Consider the following 25,033-nt stretch of genomic DNA (forward strand, 5'->3'; position numbering starts at 1 on the left):
AACATTTTTAACACAGCTAAGAGCATGCTACATAAACAGGTCTCTGTCTTGTTTCTTCACTTAATGTTATAATGTATGCATTTTCTTCAATCATTAAAAATCCTTGCCTGCATGACATTCTGTCCTAGTGAGTATACTAGGCACAACCAATTTTACCATTTCTATGTTAGACATCAGAGTTCTTGCCGATTTGTAGTTATTTAAAAATCTTCATTAAAAATGAGGTTTCTAATATTATGTTTCAGTGAAATCATGCCCTAGAATGAATCATAAACTTCTCCAAAGAAAAATTACTGTATTTAGAAATCAAACATCATCTTCAAAGATGTTTTACAACAATATTAGTTTAAGTAGTCTAAATGTGAAAATGAGAAGCTACAATTAGGACAAATCACTGTTTTCATATAGCACATACATCAAATAGTAATTTGGCTTAGTTTAACTGATATAGAATCTAAAAGTAAGATGGCTATTTAAAAAATTACTGGCAAAAAGTTGGCCAACTCCAACTATGCAATGTAGGAGTTCTATATATCCAGAAGTGTGTGATGAAGTCATGGTGGGAATATAAGAAAAAGTAAAAACATGCCCTTATACTGTACAATTCACAGATACAGGTTTGATATCTATCACTATCAATAGATAAGATCAACATTTGGGTAGGAGTCTAAATTAAATGCAATGAGTCACATTTTATAAAAACTTATCCCATTTCAACCAGAAAGCTTATAGATGTGATGTAGAGCATCATCCCAATTTTATTAAGAAAGTCATATTATAGATAAATACCTAAGTCCCCCAGATCATTTTAAATATGAAACTCAGGAGATGCCAGGGATCTTGACTAGAACATAAACGAAATATTGACACTTGATAATTCAAAGAATATCACATTTCACTAACAGCCTCTTATACTCAGTAATTCCTGAGGACTGTCTTATTAAAACAGTTATGACACGTTGGTAATCCCAACAAACACATACTAGAGTCTATAACATCTTTTCTTCTGAAAAATGCTGTGTGACATGTGTTCTTTTCCTTATATTGATTGGATGAAAATTAACTGACTTGACCACAAAGTAATTAAATATGATGCCTGATACATGATTGGACGCCAGGCTTAAAAATGAAATAAAAACCTGCAATAAAGAACATTAGAATAATATAAATACGAACTGTATGTTAAAAATACTATGGTATCAGCATAATATTAATATTAAATTCCTAGAAAAATTAAGTGTTATGGGATAGACTTTTGAGTATTTCACAATATTTTAACTATAGATAATCAAGATAGATTCAAGCATCACAAAATCACAAAAGGAAACATTACTTATAATATTTAATGCCTGGTCCCATCACTTCATGGGAAATAGATGGGGAAACAGTGGAAACAGTGTGAGACTTTAGTTTTTTGGGCTCCAAAATCACTGCAGATGGTGACTGCAGCCATGAAATTAAAAGACGCTTACTCCTCGGAAGGAAAGTTATGACCAACCTAGATAGCATATTCAAAAGCAGAGACATTACTTTGCCAACAAAGGTCCATCTGGTCAAGGCTATGGTTTTTCCGGTAGTCATGTATGGATGTGAGAGTTGGACTGTGAAGAAAGCTGAGTGCCAAAGAATTGATGCTTTTGAACTGTGGTGTTGGAGAAGACTCTTGAGAGTCCCATGGATTGCAAGGAGATTCAACCAGTCCATTCTAAAGGAGATCAGCCCTAGGTGTTCTTTGGAAGGAATGATGCTGAAGCTGAAACTCCAGTACTTTGGCCACCTCATGTGAAGAGTTTACTCATTGGAAAAGACTCTGATGCTGGGAGGGATTGGGGGAAGGAGGAGAAAGGGATGACAGAGGATGAGATGGCTGGATGGCATCACCGACTCGATGGACGCGAGTTTGAGTGAACTCCAGGAGTTGGTGATGGACAGGGAGGCCTGGCGTGCTGGGATTCATGGGGTCGCAAAGAGTCGGACACGACTGGACGACTGAACTGAACTGAAGCATATTTCTTTTTAAAATGAAATAAATCGTTCAGAATTATAAAAAAAAAGTTACCAAAATACTCTGAAGCACTTCAAATCTTATTTAAAACAAAGCTCCTTTAGAAAAATTGCAAAAATAAAAAATTTTGTTTTATTCAAATTTTTGTGTCTAGAAAGAGGACAATTTTAGGGATATCCTGGACAAACTGATAAATCACATAAGCTTACCTTAACTCTCTGTAGGAAAATTGTAAACTTGGAGAAAATATTCGTTAGTAAATCAAACCACTGAGGAAAATTCAACATTCTCATCTGATCTGCAAGCCTAGAAAAAAAATTCAAACAAAAATAATGACTGTCTTGGGGCCAGTATGATATTATCTACAAGTTGGAAGAAACTACACTGAATACTATCTAGTAACAAAAGAATAAAATGCAATTTAATCTACAATTATACAACAGAGATGAAGAAGTCAATTAGTAAACAACTCCTTGTTTAAACATCTCTAAGACATCTTTGCTAAGTCGCTTCAGTCGTGTCCGACTCTGTGCGACCCCAGAGACAGAGGCCACCAGGCTCCCCCCGTCCCTGGGATTCTCCAAGCAAGAACACTGGAGTGGGTTGCCATTTCCTTCTCCAATTCATGAAAGTGAAAAGTGAAAGTGAAGTCGCTCAGTCGTGTCCGACTCTTAGTGACCCCATGCACTGCAGCCCACCAGGCTCCTCCGTCCATGGGATTTTCCAGGCAAGAGTACTGGAGTGGGTTGCCATCGCCTTCTCCCTAAGACATCTTTATCATGTATTAATTCCATGTGAACATGCTTTGTGGTCATTCGATTAAAGGGATAGAGAAATAAACTAATTTAGGTTAAATGTAGAAAAGATATATGCTGGAATAAAAATGAGAAACATAACAGCTCCCCTAAAAAACTTAATAACCTATTTTTCTAACTATAAACTAAAAGTACTTTTCTATATATGAAGGGTAACATGGCATAGTGGCTAAGAGTATGGGCTCTTGAGCCACAGTGTCTTGGTTCAAGATCCAGCCCTGCCACTTAACTAATTGTATGACTCTGGCCAAGTGACTTAGTGAGTGAAAGTCTCTCAGTCGTGTCCAACTCTTTTCCAACCCCATGGAAGATAGGCTGCCAGGCTCCTCTGTCCTTGGGGATTCTCCAGGCAAGAATATTGGAGTGGGTTGCCATTTCCTTCTCCAGGGGATCTTCGCAACCCAGGGATTGAACTCATGTCTCCTGCATTACAGGCAGATTCTCTACCACTGAGCCACCAGGGAAGCTCATATGGAAAAAGTGACAGAAGCTACCACATATGGTAGATGTTAGTATTAACCGAGTCAATAAGTACTCAGGACATTGCACAATTAATTAAAAAAATGCTATGTATTAGCCAATATTTATATCTAGAATGTTTTATATATATATACAACACTAAATATATTAGTATAATATATAAAAGTATAGCCAATATTTTTATAGCTGACATCAATTTTTAAAATAAAAAACAGAATTCCATAAAGGTATTTCAGAACAATATAATGACTTATTACTCTAAATTTTTAATTAATGATGCTACACTTAGGAATTTATTCTCAAAAGGTACTCCTACATATTTGAGATATAGGATGTTCTCTAAGTTAAGAAAATTTCATACAGAAGAAAAAAACTAAAAACTGACTCTCCATGTATGTAGGACCTTTAGCAATGGTCCCGTAACTTAATTTTTCTAACTACTTGTGATCCCTGCTTTATTAGGACTGCTTCAACTAATTCTGAACCTGAGCTTTCACTAGGTAAGTGTGCAAATTAAAACTCCACAATTCTCATTCTATGAACTTGGCCCAGAGAAGTTTTACAGTTGTCCATATTACTATTCATATCTTAGACCAGTTAATAAAACTTATATATGTATATGAACAAGAAATTCATAGTCATAAAATACTTATCACTATTTTTCTCAAAGTAGAAGAACAGGAATTTCAAGGGAAAACAAAAAATTACAGACATGGGCAATTCTAAGTCATGCATTCAAACTTCTCAAAGTTAACTGCATTTTAATTATATGGCTAAACAAACTTAGCACTGCTATTCTTCTTCAATTTCCCCCCTCCGTATCTATGTACATCTCCACCCTCTCTCAGCCCTGGGAGGCTGACCTGTGGACTTGGCCAGTGAGGAGCCCTTGCAAAAGACTGAAAGGAGCAAAGGTGCTGATAGTTTCATCTCTGCCCCAGAGTGGTTACCACAGAAAGACTGGCCCCCTCCACTGAACATCAATTCAATTACTACAAGATTATTCTAACTACTTACATTGTTTTCTCCTTCTGAATTCTATTAATGGCTCTCTTTGCCCCTTAAGGCTTCCCTGGTGGCTCAGACGGTAAAGCGTCTGCCTGCAATGCGGGAGACCCGGGTTCGATTCCTGGGTCGGGAAGATCCCCTGGAGAAGGAAATGGCAATCCACTCCAGCACTCTTGCCTGGAAAATCCCATGGACGGAGGAGCCTGATAGGCTACAGTCCATGGGGTCACTTTCACTTTGCCCCTTAAAGGTACTGCACTTGTGATTTTCCTATACTCTGCCCATACTTTAGTAAATAATTCCTTAACTAAATCCTCCTTATTCTATCCTTATTCTAATGTGTTATCTTTTCCCTGACTGGTAACCCCAACTTAATATTTATACTTACTTCAAAACAACATCTGTGTCTATATCTTCTATTTGTGAAACTTTATTAATCACACACTGCAAAATTTAAGGGAAAAAAATTGATTAACATCTTTAGAATTGTAAGTACTACATGTTCATTGTTTATTAATAAGGGCCTCAATGACTATGATAATCATTTTACCAAACCTCTCTTTTGCCTCTTACAAATTGCAGCAGTACCCTATTAAATAATTACTCCAGAGAATGCTTAAACTGTACTAATTAAAATTTCCTACTGTTTAAAACTGTTCAAAACTGTTCAAAGTTACACATATAAACAAACACACAACACATGCACACAAAAAGTCCCCACAGAACTATAATTCTTAGGAACATAGTTTAAGCTTCATACTAAAATTCCAAAAGAAATTCACTTTGGAGGTCACACTTCCTCATTATACATTTGAAAGTTTAAAGTTTTAAAAAAATAAATGCTCAGACTTAGAAGTCTAGCAATTAAAGCACAGCAGTTTTTAAAAACTGTTTAAAATATACATAGAGAAAACTGAACAAATTATACTTATAGCTCAATATTTATTTTACAAGTAGAGTACACCTATTTAAACAGAACTCAGATTATGAAATTGAACATTACCAGTCATCCCCTGTCTTGTTCCCCTCCTGGTCACTACTTCCTCCCCAAAGCCATCACTATCCTAATTTCTAACATCATAGACTAATTTTGCCCATGGTTGAATTTTTAGGTCAGTGGAATCATACAGTGTGTACCCCTCTGTGTCTGGCTTCCTTCGCTCCACAGTATGTATGTGAATATCCATGTTGTTTGTTTCATGTAATTATTCATTCTCATTGCTGTTATAGAATTCAATGATGTAAATATGCTACAATTTTATTTACCTTTCCTACTGATGAAAAAATTTGGGTTTTTCCACTTTTTTTTTTTTTTTAAAATTACAAATATACTGCCATGAAATGCTTGTGCTGTTTTGGTGGTCTATGTACAAATTTCTGATGGGTAAATTACTAGAAATAGAATTGCTAAGTCATAAGATACGTGTATATTTAGTTCTTGCTTGTTTTATTTAAACATTAAAAACTAAAAGATGTACATTTAACCTAACGATGATGATCAGTTAAGCCTAACAAATACATTCAAAATTGTTATTTTTCAAATACAGAAAAACTAAAGTTCAGTGAATGAGATTTATTTGAAAAGTCAAAACAAAAATCTAAGATACTAAAAAAAACAACAATAGATTTTAGTTTACAATGATAATCTCTTAGAGCTCAGGATAAGAAGAAATGCTGATGTAAGTATATACTATTGGTAAAATCTTTTTTTGGTAATAAAAAAAAAAAAGGCAATTCAACTCCATGCATCAAACAATTTAAGAATACTTTTCACTTTCTGACCAACAATTCTACTTCAGGAATCAGTTATTAAGAAAACAGTCTTAAATATGAAAAAACTAAACAAACAAAACTTTATACCAAAGTTGTTTGTCACAGTGATCTTTATACTACCAAACAGAAAATGACCTAAATATTTAACACAGAGGAAAGGTTAAACAGGCTTAAGTAACAGGATGTTGATGGAATTTTATATAACCTTTAAAAGTGATCTTTATGAAGGCTTATGAGGAAATGTTTAGGTTATGATTCAAAGTGAAATATTTGTACAATTAATGAAAAACACCAGTAACTACTTACACTTTTAAATAGTCAAATGATAATCTTTTTGACTAGGTGGGCTATATTTTTCTTTGTTCTAGTTTTCTATATTTAAAATTTTTAAATAAATGAGAAAATATTATGATACTGAATATATTACAAGATAATGTAAAAATAAACTTCACAAAAGATTCTAGACCAAAATTTATAAAATAAAAAAGTACAATTACCTGCTTAATGATATTCTTTGCTGTAATAATCATTTCTTCACTATATATTTCTAAAAAATTAAGTTTTCTTTGTTTTAAAAGTCCAAATACAAGAGAGATTAGTCTTTCCTATTAAAAAAAAAAGGGTATACAATGTCACAATTTAAGTACAAAATAATCTCACTTAGAAGTAGAAATAATCAATTGTTTAACCCTGAAATCTCTATATTGCATATGGTATTTTCTAGAAGCCTTAACAACCCCTTTCCAAAGTGATCTTGTCATCAGATTTTTGCAGTCATTATTCTAAAACAGGCAAATCCCATCCTACTACAGTGGATCAAATGAAGCTGGTTTGGGGGCAGAACAATTTATTTTAGTCTAGTTTCAATAAGAAGCTAGAAAGTATTCTTCTCAAACCCTGACAACTAATAAATATTCTATAAGCCCTGTGCTTTTAAATTAGTGGTCTACAACACTGGAATGATGACCTGGATTATTTGTGGAAAGACTCTTGAGAGTCCCTTGGACTGCAAGGAGATCCAACCAGTCCATTCTCAAGGAGATCAGCTCTGGGATTTCTTTGGAAGGAATGATGCTAAAGCTGAAACTCCAGTACTTTGGCCACCTCATGCGAAGAGTTGACTCATTGGAAAAGACTCTGATGCTGGGAGGGATTGGGGGCAGGAGGAGAAGGGGATGACAGAGGATGAGATGGCTGGATGGCATCACTGATTCAATGGACATGAGTCTGAGTGAACTCCAGGAGTTGGTGATGGACAGGGAGGCCTGGCGTGCTGGGATTCATGGGGTCGCAAAGAGTTGGACATGACTGAGCAACTGAACTGAACTGAACTGACTGAACTGCTAACATAAAAATCTCTTTAACTGATTAGGCTGCTATCAGGACTTTTTGGATTCTTTACTATTAATAGTTGTTGGCAGTAATCAGCATTAAGAAGTTACCAAATAAATTAACAAATATGATACATTTGTGCATGCACATGCATAAAACATGTTCATAACAGGTGCTCAGTGAATGTGAATGACAGGTAAAATACCATACAATAACGATCACTTTTTATATAAGACACACTCCATTATATGCATACACAAGGATATAAGTTAATCATCCTATATCTACATTTGGAACTTGGGTTATAAGCTATATAAAGACTTTAATTTCCATTTTTAATTAAGCTATAAAATTATTTATTCTCTAATTTCAAAGGTTAATAAACAAGTATAGTGCTTACTAAAGTCACATAGTGAAAGATTTCATAGGTCTCACACAGACTGATACTGAAGATAATTTTGCCCACTATAACCTAAGAAGAATGTTCTATACAATGCGTTAGCAAATAACACTAAGCAATGAGATCAATTTCATTCTAGAGTTCAAAGGACATACCTCTTCTAAAATTTGACAGTCATCTTCCAATGGTCTATTTAAGTCACTGTGAGAATAAGTAGAAAATTCTGCAATCATCATTTTATCTATCAGTTTTTCTAATTCACAAAGCTGTGATCCCAAATGCCTACAAAGGAAGAGGGAAATGTTACCTACATTTACTAAAAACCCATATTTACTCCACAATCAAGGGATCAACTAGGCAGCAAAACTTTTCTAGTTGATAGTACTTGTGCAACAAGGTGACATTTTAATAAAATGAAGTCTTTTAACAAAAATAACTGTGACAGTTTCACGTTGTCACCCAAATTCTATTTTTCCCTTTCTATCTTTAACCTCCAAACAGTTAAATATGCTACAGGAAACCTGGTTCTACAAAACTTCATGACTGTTTTTTTTAGTCCTTTTTGCACAGATGAAATAATCAGATATTCTAAAATCCTTTCCTCATTAACCACTTACTGAATATAAATGTCAGTAGCTCCTCAGTCATTTATTTATGGAATAAATTTAAGCGCATACTGTGTACCAGGCCCTGTTGTGGGTATACATAAATATCTGAAGAACTATAGGGATAGTCTGATGCAATTAATCTCCGTCACAATCAGTTTGAGTTACTGTGCAACATCCCTCAGGCCGTTAAACTGAAAGTCATCAGAACTTAAGAATGAAAAAATAAAAATACTGAGCTACAATCTATCCCTGGAACTTTTTCTCATAAAATATAATGTTCCTTTTTAACTTACCTCTTTAATATTTACAGATCCTAGTTAGGGTTAAAGTGAGAGGGACTCTAACTTGAGCAAAGTGGTGGGGGTAATAAGGGGAAGTATTACTAAAAAAATGTGGAACCTTTTCCCTGGAAAAAACATGTATGGTCCAAATGACAAGAAGGGTTCCATGTAGTTAATCCCTGCTCTTAAGGGAACTAAGGATGAATAGCTTCATATCCAAAGGGGGTTTTGCCATACAATCGAATAGTTTCATGAAAACAATGGGTTGAAGAAAACCAGGTAATCTAATTGGTACAAAGCATTTCAAAACTTAAGTGAAATCTCTCTTAAATTTAAACATTTATAATTAAATGAAAAACATTTTAAAATCTTATGCTACATTTACTTGAAAAACAAACTCAATGTCAGCAATTGTCCTGACTACAACCAGAGAGATTCAGCACATTTAAAAAAATTAGTCTAAAGCACGTGGCCTTTTAGACAGATCCATTGCTTTTCATTTATGAACGACATATGGTAGTAGTATAGTGATAATTTGAAAAAGTCTGATAAGTGAAATTTTATAATATGAAAATTATATTTCTTACAGCTAATTAGAAGTCTAATAAGGTTCTCATAAATGGTGACATCTCATAATGAACATATCCACTATTATAATTTAGAACATATCCACTATTATAAACTAAAATACTACCATAAAAGGAATTTGACAGTGTCCTGCAAAATTATAAGCAATTGGCCTTTGACCTAGGAATCTCACTTTCAGAATCTGTCTCAAAAGTATATAGGAAAAAATACAAAAGAACGTACATTCATTGCAGCATTGTTGATAATGGCAAAGGAATGGAAACAACCTAAATGCTGACAAACAGAAAGCTAGCTATATCATGCTGCTGCTGCTAAGTCGCTTCAGTCGTGTCCGACTCTGTGCGACTCAACAGACGGCAGCATAACAGACCCTATATATCTGCAAAATATAATCTGCAAGACCCTACTAACCTGCAATTAATATCAATTCATGGGGTCACAAAAAGTTGGACACGACTGAGCAACTGAACTGAACTGAATATACTATATACTGCTACAGAGCAGTTTCTCAACCTTTTTGTCATTATTGCCTCCCCAAAACATCCTTTTAGATATTTTTATTCCTAATCATCCCCCATGAAGTTTTAATATCACAGATATACTGTATATCCATTTAGGTACCATGGCCTTTGGAGCACAACAAACCATTGTAAAATTCAAGACTTTTTTTTTACCCTTCAAGAACCAATTTCCCCTCCCTGAGGTGATAATTCTCCATCGAGAATGTGTACTATAGCATGAGTAAGGTGGAGAAAACTATGTACAATATGCAATTGCTTATCTAAGACGAAGGACAGATAGATGGATAAATATAAACTAAAACTTTTTAAAATGATGACTAACAGGAGTAGAGAGGAAGGGGACCAAGACAGAAGTTAAATTTCTCCGAATTATCTTCTTTCATAGATCTGACTTTGGAACCATGTAACCACTTGACATAGTTGTAAAACAATGTTACACCTAAAAACAGCAACCCTTAAATATCAAAAGTAAATCAAATAAATGAGCTTAACTATGTATTAAACTAGAGGCAAATCTACAAAAGGGGAAATTATCTCAAGTGACTTTAAAACATAGTAATTTATCCATTCATCCCACAAGGGATATACCTTTAGAAAAACATAAAGAAATCCTATGTGTTTGTAGTAATAATACTGTTAGTTCTGAGAGCACTCTATGTATGTGTGTGCTAAGTCACTTCAGTCGTGTCCGACTCTGCAACCCTACGGACTGTAGCCCTCCAGGCTCCTCTGTCCATGGGATTCTCCAGGCAAGAATATTGGAGTTGGTTGCCATGCCCTCCTCCAGGGGATCTTCCCAATTCAGGGATCAAACCTGTGTCTCTTACATCTCCTACACTGCCAGGCAGGTTCTTTACCACTAGCATCACCTGGGAAGCCCAATTCTATGTATATTGTTGGATAAAACAAATGAGTAATTATGTTGGTGTCATTAGGAAGCACAGTTTTTAGGCTACTGGAAAGGTAAATATATATGCAAAGTTGAAGAAACAAAAACTCTACAGTCCTAAATTTATCAGTACACAGTGGAACTATCCTGGAACAAACTTATATTTTTTCTTTAAGAAGGAAACTTTATTTTCTAGCTCTACCCACTAAAAAGGCTTGGTGATCATGACCAATCAGCCTTTGATCAGAGGTGTAGCAAGGAACACCTTGCTACAAGGAGCACCTAGACTATAATTTCTAATTACCATTTCCTAATAAAAGAAATTACGGCTCCTTAGAGAAATGGCAGTTTGCAAATCTGGAACATAAAAAGTGTAACATGAATATCCCATCATAACATGAAGTAATAAAACCATCAACAACTACTCAAAGAATCAAAAGGATTTGAGGAGGTTCCTATATAAGAACAAAATGAATACCAATGAAAATTTTTAAAAGCAAAAAACTTGGGGCTTCCTTGGTGTCTCAATGGTAAAGAACCCTCCTGCCAATGCAGGAGACAAGGGTTTAATCCCTGATACAGGAGGATCCCACATGCCACAGAGGAACTAAGACCATAAGCCACAAATATGAGCCTGCTCTGGAGCCCAGAAGCAACAGCTACTGAAGCCCATGAGTCCTAGATCCTGTGCGTCATAAGAGAAGCCACCACAATGAGAAGCTCACATACCACAACAAAGAATAGTCCCCACTCACAACTAGAGAAAGCCCACTCAGTAACAAAGACTCAGCACAGCCAATAAATAAAGCTTAAAAAAAAGACAAAAAACATTGATACTTCAAACATTTATAAAACCATGTACTTATAAAACATTTGGATTTCAATTCATTATTTCAAAAACTGCCAGATAAAGGAAAAGAACCTAGAATTTATCTTGTCTATTCTTGTAAGAACTGTCCTTCAGAATTACCAAATAATTGTTATGGAGAAATATGGCTTTACAGAAATATTCCATTAATAAATGAATAAGGAAGTTTAGAATTAGAATATCATGATTTGCAAACCACAATGAGATGATAAATCTAGGCAACGATCATCAAATGGCTGCTTATATCATAAAAAGAGACAACCAGATATATGATTTCTAAGAAAAACTTAAACCTGATCAAGCCTTTAAATCTAACTACAAGTTTATAGAAAGTATAGGCAAAAGGAAAACCTGCAAATAAACACGTGGATGAAGTCGGCAAAATTCAGACTGTGAGAAGCACTACAAAGATAATTTCTTCAATAAATATTTTGAAAGGGGAAAAATGAGAAGAATGGAGAACAATATCAAAAGACACATGAAATATATCAATCAGTTGTAATATATAATTATATTTTGGACCCCTTTTAACAAATACACTATGAAAAGAATTTTGAGAAGTAGGAAAATTTGAACACTGACTAGCTATTTGAAACTATAAATGATATTAGAATTATGTTTTTAAAGATCCTTATCTTTCAAAGATACACAATGGAATACTTGTGGATAAAATGAAATGATTTTTTGGATTTGTTTCAAAATAATCCAAGAATAGGGGGAGGAATATGGAGAAAACAAAGTTGGCAATGAGCTGATAATTCACAGGTGATATGCAGTTTACCCAGCTTCATACAACTCTCTTCATATAATTTCCTCTATTTTTGTGTGTTTCAGTTTTCAACAAGCTTTTTAAAAAGTAGTAATAGGGTAAGATATAAATCTACACAGAACTTTAACAATGCTTGGTTCTCAATTAATTTTTACAAAGATCATAAATTCCTTTTGAATGTAGACTAGAGGTTACCATTCAAGTATGTGTTACCTTCAGGTATAACAGTCCTCAGCAAATCCCAACAAATAATTATGGTAGGAAGTCCACAGGACTGTATCTAGTGATATTCAGCATAATAATTTAAATGTGAGGTTCTATTCAACCTCAGATATTATTGAAAATAACTGAGTACTTTCATTTCTATGCATCTTAAAGTAATTTTAAAGTCTGATAAATAAAGAAGAACAGATATGAATTTCAATACTAGTATCAAATAATATTTATTATGTACTCACAGGTATAAGATAACATATGTTAAAAGATTTAAGTGAATTCTTAAACAAAACTTCTAGAATTATAAGGTTTTATAAGATTCACCTTTTCGTCCTTGCTCTGTGTTTACAATATTTTTGACTACTTTATCAATAGATGCAATTATACTGAACATTATTAACCTTACCAAAAATATTTAAACATAGATCCATTAACAGTTCATTTTAAAAGTATGAGAAGAAGTGGGCAGCAGAGGATGAGATGGTTAGATAGCATCACCAACTTAATGGACATGAATTTGAACAAACTCCAGGAGGCAGTGGAAGACAGAGGAGCCTGGCATGATGCAGTCCATGAGATCACAGAGTTGGACACGACTGAACAACAGAAACAGCACCACCACCCTAATAATCACATGCAGTAATTAAGAGTGGTGGAAGAAGTATACTGGAATGAAAAATAACTAAAAATAACTTCCTAAGAACATACATAGGTCCATATATCCAGCTAAATAAATCAGAGCAATTCTAATACTTGCTACTTTAATATGCCTCAATTTGTACATGAGTTCACCTCTTCTACTAAGCTGTGGGTTCACAACAATGACTTCTGTGCTGCTTTTATCAGAAAAACTTACATATCAATAAACCCAACAGTAATACTATTTTCATCAAATAGCAGAAATTTTGTTGTTTTGAGTTCATCTCAGAGCATACAATGTGGATGTTTTTATATTATAATGTTTTGAAAATCTAAATTATGTAAGACCATATCAGGAGCAAACAAGGTATTAAATACTTTTTAATACTTCCAACAATTAAAATCCCTTAAGTGGAATCCTAAGGTGGCCTCTCTGATCAATAAAATCATATTACAGTAAACTGGAACCTGTAATTAACTCTGAATGTTTCCCACCTTTTCTTTCAAAAAGAAAAAGAAGGCGGCAAACAACTAGAAAAACTAGTTACATTAATTTTTATCTTAAAATCTATTACTATGGTAGGTTTCTCGCTTAGCAAATCTGTAAATTGCCCACAGTTTAACACCTCTTGCACTAGAAAATTAGCACTGATGTTCAGAGTTTGAGATCCTATAAAACCTCAATAAAATATACTAAAAAGTATACATAACCCTTGGGCCCAATGAGATCTTGACTGAATTTTGACTCTACTGTTTTATAATGTGCTCTATGACTTGGAGCAAGTTATTTGTATAACTTGCAACAAGTTATCTAAGATTTTCAATGCTTTATCTTTCTTATCTATTAAAATGAGGTAAGACTATCTCAGAGGGGTTTTCTGGAGTGGGGAGCGGGGTCAAATAATATCAATACGTACGATATTCTTAGCATAGTATCTTGTACAGAATACCAAAGTATTCAAAAAATGTTCTTGGATTTTATAGTGGTGTGGTAGTAAGTAGTAACAAAAAAAACTAACAACAGTGAAAACTGAGAAGAGGTTCTACATAAACCTTTACAATAAGACAGAGCATATAACATTATACCCCTGAATTTCAACATAACTGAATCTTTTCTACACGAAACCTGCAATATTTCAAGGATCAAATATATTTTCATATATATTTTGTGAAGAATAAATGATCTTTATAAAAGTGCAGGTCTTAAAAAAATATTAGAAAGATACATGAGCAAAAGGTAGACAACTAGAATATTTGAAAGTCTTTAAAAATTATATGCCATTTTTTATGAAGAATATTTTGTCCCCTGAGTTAAGATATAAACAAAAAGTGAGCCTGAAAATAAAGGTAAACTCTTCCTTGTGTTCTAGTTCAAGATGATTACAAGATTATAAAATTTTCACTTTGCCTTCCAATAATATTCAACCCTGTTCTTAAATATTTTCCAGATAGCTTTGGGTAACTATACTTTTAATCAATATTATTGGGCATAAACTTATGAGTCAAGAAAATGAAATAAACTACATGACCTTTGGAGTAAAAATTAGAATAGTTTCAGAATTTGCGTTCAGCAGGCAAGCATTTAATCTTTGTTTCTATTTCTCTGTTCAGAGGATAAAGCATTCTACTTTGTAGAATCAGTTGCTAATATTCATCAACATTTTAATTATATAGTAGTGACAAGTGAAAAACATCTGTTATTACAGAAATCCATCTTGCTAAAATACTGACAAAATTATTAATTTAAAAAATATATTCCATGAACACATTTAAAAGAGAAATATTTAAAATTTCAGACGTAAAGGAGAAACTAAAAATCATTTAGTCACCGTGGGTTCCCATGCTGAGAAATTCAAAGTAGACTCCAAAGGACTACAAACCACCCAAAATTGATTGCAAAATATTATGTACAGGTATATTTTTATGGAAAGAAGGTCTGACCACAGCTTAAAATAGACTTTCAAAGAGATCTGTAATCCAAACTTCTGTAAACATAAATGTCTGGAGGTTTTTCCCCTAAGGAATCCGTACATTCATCATCATACTGTACTGCACCATATGATAACTACCTAGTAATTTCTGTATCCCTACTGACAAATAAATTGCAGAAACAGAACAAGAAGCATCTCTGCTTTGTTCACGGCTATAGTCCCAGTATTCTGCCAGGTGTCTCTCATGTAACAGATGATCAATTACCATTTCTAAAATAAATGAATCAATCTTGCATAATTAAATTTGGGCCAATTTTTTTAAAGTGCTTTCTAAATAAATATTCCAATTACCTACTCTTAGTAAGAACTTATAATTAAAATAATTTTATATTTAAGATAGAGTGAAAGTCGCTCAGCTGTATCTGACTCTTTCTGACCCCATGGACTGTAGCCTGCCAGGCTCCTCTGTCCATGGAATTCCCCAGGTGAGAATACTGGAGTGGGTGGCTGTTCCCTTCTCCAGGGGATCTTCCCAATCCAGGAATCGAACTCAGGTCTCCCACATTGCAGACAGATTCTTTATCATCTGAGACATCAAGGAAGCCCAAGAATACTGCAGTGGGTAGCCTATACCTCCCAGGAATTGAACCATGGTCTCCTGCATTGCAGGCTGATTCTTTACCAGCTGAGCCACCAGGGAAGCCCATATTGAAGATTTCACTCAGTTAAGCAGTCCTGCAAAGTCCTTGTTGAAGACTTCAGGTGGGTTTCTGCTGAGAAACCCACCTAAATCTTACACTACTGAGTGACTACAGAGAAGTTTTATGGAAGATGTGCTCTATAACGTAATATATTCTGAAGGTTTTCAGAATATATTAAAAAATTTTGATGACTTAAAACTGGTCTGATCTGCAAATTAAATAACTGATATGATTGCAAATAAAATAACTAAAACTATAATTTTAAAGGTATTTTCAAAATAAAGCCTCAAAAGAAATTGGGTATCTTCCATCATCATGTGAATTTTTTTTGCAATGTGACAGACTGCAAATGAGAAATGAATTTTAATAATTACCTAATTTAAAACTTATTCAATAGCTTTTAAAATGAAGTGGTATTCCTTTCTCCACTTTCTCTACTTTGACACAAAGCCGTTTCAACGTTTTCAAAATGTTATCAGTTTCAAAGTTGTGACTGGCCCTTTATCAATTTCATCTAATAGAGAATTTAATTTTACTTCTTTATCCAAATATCTCTTTCAGAATTTTCCACAGGTTATTGTGATCCACACAGTCAAAGGTTTTGGCATACTCAATAAAGCAGAAATAAATGTTTTTCTGGAACTCTCTTGCTTTTTCGATGATCCAGCGAATGTTGGCAACTTGATCTCTGGTTCCTCTGCCTTTTCTAAAACCAGCTTGAGCATCTGGAAGTTCACGGTTCACATATTGCTGAAGCCTGGCTTGGAGAATTTTGAGCATTACTTTACTAGCTTGTGAGATGAGTGCAACTGTGCAATAGTTTGAGCATTCTTTGGCATTGCCTTTCTTTGGGACTGGAATGAAAACTGACCTTTTCCAGTCCTGTGGCCACTGCTGAGTTTTCCAAATTTGCTGGCATATTGAGTGCAGCACTTTCACAGCATTATCTTTCAGGATTTAAAATAGCTCAACTGGAATTCCATCACCTCCACTACCTTTGTTTGTAGTGATGCTCCCTAAGGCCCACTTGACTTCACATTCCAGGATGTCTGGCTCTAGGTGAGTGATCACACCATAGTGATTATCTGGGTCGTGAAGATCTCTTTTGTACAGTTCTTCTGTGTATTCATGCCACCTCTTCTTAAGATCTTCTGCTTCTGGTAGGTCCATATCATTTCTGTCCTTTATTGAGCCCATCTTTGCATGAAATATTTCCTTGCTATCTCTAATTTTCTTGAAGAGATCCCTAGTCTTTCCCATTCTATTGTTTTCCTCTATTTCTTTGCATTGATCGCTGAGGAAGGCTTTCTTATCTCTCCCTGCTATTCTTTGGAACTCTGCATTCAAATGGGTATATCTTTCCTTTTCTCCTTTGCTTTTTGCTTCTCTTGTTTTCACAGCTATTTGCAAGGCCTCCTCAGACAGACATTTTGCTTTTTTGCATTTCTTTTTCTTGGGAATGGTCTTGATCCCTATCTCCTGTACAATGTCACAAACCTCTGTCCGTAGTTCATCAGACCACCTGACCTGCCTCTTGAGAAATCTGGATGTAGGTCAGGAAGCAACAGTTAGAACTGGACATGGAACAACAGACTGGTTCCAAATAGGAAAAGGAGTACGTCAAGGCTGTATATTGTCAGCCTGCTTATTTAACTTACATGCAGAGTACATCATGAGAAACGCTGGGCTGGAAGAGGCACAGGCTGGAATCAAGACTGCCGAGAGAAATATCAATAACTTCAAATATGCAGATGACACCACCCTTATGGCAGAAAGTGAAGAGGAACTAAAAAGCCTCTTGATGAAAATGAAAGAGGAGAGTGAAAAAGTTAGCTTAAAGCTCAACATTCAGAAAACGAAGATCATGGCATCCGGTCACATCACTTCATGGGAAATAAATGGGGATGGGAAAACAGTGGAAACAGTGGCTGACTTTATTTTTTTGGGCTCCAAAATCATTGCAGATGGTGACTGCAGCCATGAAATTAGAAGATGCTTACTCCTTGGAAGAAAGTTATGAGCAACCTAGACAGCATATTAACAAGCAGAGACATTACTTTGTCAACAAAGGTCCGTCTAGTCAAGGCTATGGTTTTCTAGTAGTCATGTATGGATGTGAGAGTTGCACTATAAAGAAAGCTGAGCGCTGAAGAATTGATGCTTTTGAACTGTGGTGCTGGAGAAGACTCTTGAGAGTCTCTTGGGACTGCAAGGAGATCCAACTAGTCCATCCTTAAGGAAATCAGTCCTGGGTGTTTGGAAGGACTGATGTTGAAGATGAAACTCCAATACTTTGGCCACCTGATGCGAAGAGCTGACTCATTTGAAAAGACCCTGATGTTGGGAAAGATTGAAGGCGGGAGGAGAAGGGGAAGACAGAGGATGAGATGGTTGGATGGCATTACCAACTCAATGGACATGAGTTTGGGTAAACTCCGGGAGTTGGTGATGGACAGGGAGGCCTGGCATTCTGTGGTTCATGGGTCGCAAAGAGTTGGACACGACTGAGCAACTGAACTGAACTGATCTAAATATCTGTGAAAATATTGGTCCTTATGATTTTTTTTATTTTAGTAAGACTAAAATTTCAGAATGATAATATTGAACAGGTCAATCTAGAAGACAAAAATACCCATGTAACTCTAAATACACTCTTACTTTTTCAGTTTTCATTACACACTAAAATTTATCCTTTGAAAATTTAACATTATTTCTAATGGCTTACTTAATGGACATACCGGAAGCTATGAATGCCCTGAAGTTCCTGCTGTAGAACCTCTTGTGTTGTTGCTATTAAATCCAATGCTCCAACAAATTCAGAAGTAGATAACAACACCTGCACTGTAGGCTGAGTCTGGTGTACAGTGGCCATTAACTTCAGTTTATTGTATACTTTAACACAGTTATTTCTGGTAAGTGCCAGTCTTAAAATGTGTAGTGATCCTTCACACATTACTTTATCAATCTGTGCAATTTTATCTCGAAGTATTTTTACAGCCTGGGAAGTTTTCTTGAGGTAGTCCTGCAATTCGTGTTGAGAGGTCATTGCATGAAAAAATGCTTCTGAACGTAGAGAGATCTGGTGAGCAATGTTTACTTCCACAATATCCAGATAATGGCTCAGCTTAAGAGGAAAAAAAAAATAATAGAATTATAAGTATATTTTAACTATCCAAATGTTTTCTGAAAATGATACAATATTTCTACATGTATTTTAAATCCCATTGTATGAACCATTAGATTATATGATGCTTGATACTAGGCACACAAAATAGAAAGATGATGAAAGGTAGAGCCCAAAGATTAATAAATGTAAGACAAAATCATAGTAGGTAATTTACCTTCTTCCTCTGCTCCTGTTACTACTGCTCTCCAAATACAAACTACTTCCTAGAAAGTAAAGGTATCCCACAGTCACCTCAGAGTATAACCTAGTTTCAGAAGTTCTAAGATCTGAAAGAGAGAAGACTGATTTCCTTAACCTCTACATATCATTGCTATCACCAATATCAAGTCATTTATCTAACTGAAAGATAATTATAGGTTATTATTTATTGACTTCTTCCTTCTATGTATTAGGCTCTGTTATTTTATATATGTATATATATATATAATTTACTAATTTCAACAGTCTTAGAATACAGGTTTTATTATTATTTCCTTTTACAAATGAAGATACTAAGGCTCAGAAACATTAAATTACTTGCATAAAGTCATATAATTAGTAAGCAGAAAAACTGAAATTTGAGTTCAGGTCTGTCTAACTCAAAAACTGAAGTTCTTTCTACTGCACCATGCTGCCTCAAAACACTACAGAATTCATGAAAGACAGATTGGTGATCAAGTCACCAATTATAGAATGTACCAGAATTCATTTGGATCTTTTTTTTTCCAGGGCTGTTTATTTTACATTTCAGCAATTATTATTTTATCAATTTGTAAAATCCAGGTTATTTCCAATGTGCTTTCCTCTTAAATGGTTGATAGATGCCTGAAACAATTAATTCATATATATTTTATCAGTAACACTATCAAAATTAATTCCTAGAGTAACATATATTAAAAATGCTTTCTAATTTCAAATATGGACTCCTAAAACTTGAGTTGTCTTTTCTTCCTTCAGAACTGCACATGTCTTTTATTGGCTACATTATCTTTCTATTTGTCTCTCACTTTTTTACTTTTAGAGTCTTCAACCCATAGCTCAAACTTTAAGAATTATCTCTGAACATCTCAGAAGAATTCAGTGTTAAAGGGTTAATGAGCTTTCTACATTTAGGACTCATAAAATTAGGAGATTATTTGGTCACCAAGCTTGTTTCCTTAAAACTATGCAGGATGATGCATATCTTCAATAAGGCTCCTTCAATAATCTATTCATAAATAGGTTACAAACAAGACATTCTTTCATAGTTTACATCTCTTGCATTTATACTGTTTTGCTGTTGTTCTTTTTATCTTCAATGACTGCTCATTTATTTACCTAAAAACCTAAGGAGATGAAAGTACTTAGTTACATCACAAGCTAAAGTAACCCAATTTTCAGAAAATGGAGAACAAGTAACTCCTTTAGGACAGTGCTACTCGGAATGCAGTCCATATGCTGCTGCCAGCTTGTGAACTGTTCAAGAGGTCCATGACGAAATGAGGAACTTTGCTAGAATTTTTCATAGAAAGACTTTCTTAATGAAGGAAACAGTACAATGATTAACATTCTAAACCAAACTTGTTCATCTCATCGCAGAACACAACTTTGAATAGCAGCACTTCAATAAGATATAAATTTCTCTAATCCCTGCTAGCATCCCCTCTTTAAAGCTAGCAAGATAAAACAATTGTCATCAATCATATAGTGAGTTTGAATCTTGTCTTGGAATCCTGTTTTCCATTCCTTTTCTAAGAATAGAGCAGAGTAAGAAGGAAACAAAATGTAACAGTAACAAAGCTGATTTTGCAACTTACCAAAAAAAAAATCCATTAGTCACTCTACCATTTACCATGAGAAAAGTATTTCATTTGAGTTTCAAAGATTTTTGCAATTTATCAATATTCCATTGATATATTCTTTTCAAAGACATAATATTTTCATAATTAATTTCCTATTAAAATTCTATAAAAGGAACAATTTTTTAAAGTATTCATAAAAATATTTGTATAGATTGATGAAATTTTTATTGGCTTCTGTTATTTTTCTCTTTTAAGGTATACAAGGGGATATACTTGGAATATAAAAAAGCAGTCTGGGAGTGAGCCTATGTCCATAAATCTACCCTTTTCCTAAGATTTATGAATTTATTTTAACTCAAGGAAAAACTTCATAAATGAAAATGTTGCCCCCCCCCCCAAAAAAAAGGGAACTCGTTTTCAACTATGAGGAAGGCATACTCATAATTCTTTCCTCACATTTCTTCTCCTTTCCTAAGTCGCCCTTTCTTCAGTTGAAGAGGACTAGACCCAACTTATTGAATAGCCCACATGAGACAAGCTTTCAAACTGCCAAGAGCTGTCATTAGACTACAACAGAATGTTTCATCTCAGTTTAGGAACCACAGTCAGTTTCAGGAATGTTCTAAACTGAGTGCTAGGAAAGAACAGAGATCAAAGGTCTTTATTTCCTATTCCAGTTTTAAAAGAGTCTTGATATGTGAGTTCTGTTTAAAGTTTTACATTTTAAATGACTTTCAGGTGTTGACTTCTGAAATATAGAACATTACAAAATTTTGAAAAACTGCAGACATGCAAAAGGCTAGGCTTTGCAAAGCTTTGCAAAGCTAAATGAACACTGTAATTTTTAACTATGATATTTTTGCTTCAAAATAATCATTACTATGTGTAAAGGAGGAAAAATTGTTTCTTAGGAAAAGTTCATTTTCTGTGATTTAAATCATAAAGAATATAAAATTAGCCAATATATTGTTTGGAATAAATTGGAAACAATTAATTACATTATCTACTACATCCTTTCATCTGAATTTCTGTCAACTGCTGATGTGGATAAGAAGCACTCAGACAATAAGCTTTTCCTTTTCAACAGCACAACTGGTATTGCATTGAAACAAAATACTGTTACTTTATCAGTTAAGATTTAAAGGGTTCAAATTATCAGTAACAATAAGGATGAAATTAAAGAAATTAGTGCCTACTAAATAACTATGAACACACACAAATATTGGGTTGGCCAAAATGTTCATTCAGGTTTTTCTGTATGATATCACAAAAAATCTGAGTGAATTTTTTGGCTAACCCAATTGTATCATTTAATTAAAATAGTTTTCTACATGGAAAAAATAAAAATTACCTTTTCTTGTAGCAACTTTGAGGAAGCTGCATCACGATTTCCTTTTCCACCAGCAGTATTAAAATGAGACCATGGTAAAACTGAATTAAAAGTTAAGGAATCGTCCAAGGCAAAATCTGGCTTCATAAAAATCTAATAAAAAAAAGCATTTCCCTCAATTAGATAAACACTTTCTTTACATCTAATATCCCCTTCATTAAAATAATTAACTTGAATCTCAGACATATACAGAATAAGGAAGTGATAACAAGCTATGTATACAAAAATCTATCTCTGGATTACAGCAAATGGCTACTTACTGATATCCTTCCCTAATCCATGCTCTATACTACTGTCAGACATACCATTAAAACGCAACTGTAACTATTATCATCAACTTCTCTTTTTAAATTTCTCAGTGAATTCCCATGACTGACAGACCAAACTCTCTTAGAAAGTTTATTTATTTAAGTTTATTTATTTAACCCCATCTCTAAACACAAGTGGCTTCCCTTGCGGCTCAGCTGGTAAAGAATCCACCTGCAATGTGGGAGACCTGGCTTTGATCCCTGGGTTGGGAAGATCCCCTGGAGAAAGGAAAGGCTACCCACTCCAGTATTCTGGCCTAGAGAACTCCATGGACTGTATAGTCCATGGGGTCGCAAAGAGTCAGGACACAACTCAGTGACTTTTACTTTCACTTTTCTAAACACAAGTATACTTATTTATCTCATACTTCATAAATATTATTTATTTAATATGTACATCTCCCCCGAGACCATATGTTCCTATAAGACTCGATTTACAGATTATTAATCTTTGTATTCCAGCACACAGAATAAGGCTTGAAACATGTTTTAATCAATTAACATATTAATTTCTATATTATATTTTACTATATTCACTGATTCATATGACCCATATCTAAAATTAGTATGAATATGATTGGGAAAAGATTGAAGGCAGAAGGAGAAGAAGAAAACAGAAGATGAGATGGTTGGATGGCATCACCAACTTAACGGAGATGAGTCTGAGCAAGCTCCAGGAGTTGGTGATGGACAGGGAAGCCTGGCGTGCTACAGTCATCATGAGGTCACAAAGAGTCAGACATGACTGAGCAACTGAACTGAACTAAATGATTGGGAAATCTAACTAGGAACTAGGGACATGAGTATATTTTCTAATCCCTCTAGTATAACTAAAAGGATTGATTAATTCAATATATGTTTATGATTATGATTTATTCTTATGCTAGGCACTAAGGTGGAAACAAAGCTAAATTATTACAGAGATCCTAATCTCAAGGATCTTTCACCACAGAGATGTGATAAAACATATACATAAATATTTTATAGGTAAAAGAGTAACAAATGTCTTAAAAGGGACAGTAGGGATCTAGATAAAATGCTATGAGAGTTTGGCAAAGGGTCCAATGATCTTCACTTGGGGGGAAATGTATTCATACAAGTTGCCATTTAAGCAAGAAACTATACAAGATAAGATGTGGAGACATAAAAGTCTTTCAGGCTAAAGGAACAGCACAAATAAAGCATGGAGCCAGCAAAAAGTTTGAAGTAAAAAATGTGTAACAAAGAAAAAATAAAAAATGTCTAAGATTAGTAGGCAAAAGAGTATGACTATGATGGAAATGAATAATTAAGGGCCTTATATGACAGAGTTTTAATTTTGTTTTGTAGAAATCAAAGAACTTTAAACATGACTGCCCTTTCCAGTTTATGTCATCTTTCTGTCTCTTCTTACCCTAAAAAGCAGTTATCATAGACCTCTGAGAATCTGATGAATGCAATGGACTCTTACCCCAGAAAACAAAAACACACTCATCTATTATACTCCTCTACACAAATTTTCATGCAAAGAAGGTATCTCTAATAATTTGGTAGGGTAATAAGATCAATGGGGGCTTCCCAGGAGGCTCAGTGGTAAAGAAGCAGCCTGCCAGTGAAGGAGATGCAGGAGATGCGGGTTCAGTCTCTGGGTTGGAAGATCCCCTGGAGGAGGAAATGGCAACCCACATCAGTATTCTTGCCTGAAAAATCCCACAGACAGAGGAGCCTGGCAGGCTACAGTCCATGGGGTTGCAAAGAGTCAAATACGACTGAGCAACTGAGGATGCAATAAGATCAAATTTTTTTTTTTTAAGAGATTTAAACATAGTTGTAGGTTTTGGTGATAAAGAAGAGACTGATAACGCAAAAGAGAGCAAATAAAAGTGACGCAACAAAGTCCCAGAAAAATCAAAGTGGTCAAAGCATCAGAAAACAGCCCAGGGAAAGTTTCTTTCAAGACAAAATTTAAGATCAAATATTAAAAAGCTGTATTTCATTTTTCAGGCTTTGTTACCTTAGGTACTTGCTCCAGATCTGTCCTGGATTTATCTATTTTTAAAAAGAAAAGGAAAAAAATGATTTTTTAAAACTTGTTTTCACTTTATTTCCATAAAACATATTTGACAGATTCAACACTATACTAGGTCACAACTAAATAAGCACTTAAGTTTCTTTCTTCAATAAATAAATACCTCCTTATGTCTGCTGCTGCTAGTAGTAGGCAAAGTGCTGAATAAGACCTGTTTCAAGTAATTTTTATTAATTGTATAGTAGCAATAAAACAACTAAATACATTTCAAATCTTTTTAAAATGGACACAGAAAGCTTGGTACTATCTTACAGAAATACTATTTTTATTGTTCAAAATATCCACCATCCCATCCAGAATTTCCTCGATCAAAGTTTTTTTAATACCATATTAGTTTTCTTCTTAGACATCTTAATTTGTATCACCTACAAGCTTCTTGAAAATGAACCTCTTTTATCTTCATCTCGCCAATTAGATCTCAAGACAAGGCACCCTCCTTTCCAAACTCAGCGTTCTGTACTTGGACTCCATCCTCTCCTGCCTCTTCTCTGAGTTC

At 34.4% G+C, this 25,033-nt stretch overlaps 1 protein-coding gene across 1 annotated transcript in view; it reads right to left on the reverse strand.

Annotated features, from left to right (window-relative positions):
- VPS54 (VPS54 subunit of GARP complex) overlaps window positions 1–25,033 on the reverse strand; it is a 97,261-nt gene that overhangs the window by 38,861 nt on the left and 33,367 nt on the right. Inside the window, exons 5-11 of the mRNA XM_052648802.1 lie at window positions 24,463–24,497; window positions 22,123–22,254; window positions 18,563–18,948; window positions 7,969–8,095; window positions 6,579–6,686; window positions 4,697–4,752; window positions 2,215–2,311 (exon numbers count right to left, since the gene is read on the reverse strand). Coding sequence (XP_052504762.1) covers window positions 2,215–2,311; window positions 4,697–4,752; window positions 6,579–6,686; window positions 7,969–8,095; window positions 18,563–18,948; window positions 22,123–22,254; window positions 24,463–24,497 — 941 coding nt within the window. The remainder of the gene's footprint in view (window positions 1–2,214; window positions 2,312–4,696; window positions 4,753–6,578; window positions 6,687–7,968; window positions 8,096–18,562; window positions 18,949–22,122; window positions 22,255–24,462; window positions 24,498–25,033) is intronic.

This window comes from Budorcas taxicolor, chromosome 11 (genome assembly GCF_023091745.1).
Source record: "Budorcas taxicolor isolate Tak-1 chromosome 11, Takin1.1, whole genome shotgun sequence".
NCBI classification, from domain to species: domain Eukaryota; kingdom Metazoa; phylum Chordata; class Mammalia; order Artiodactyla; family Bovidae; genus Budorcas; species Budorcas taxicolor.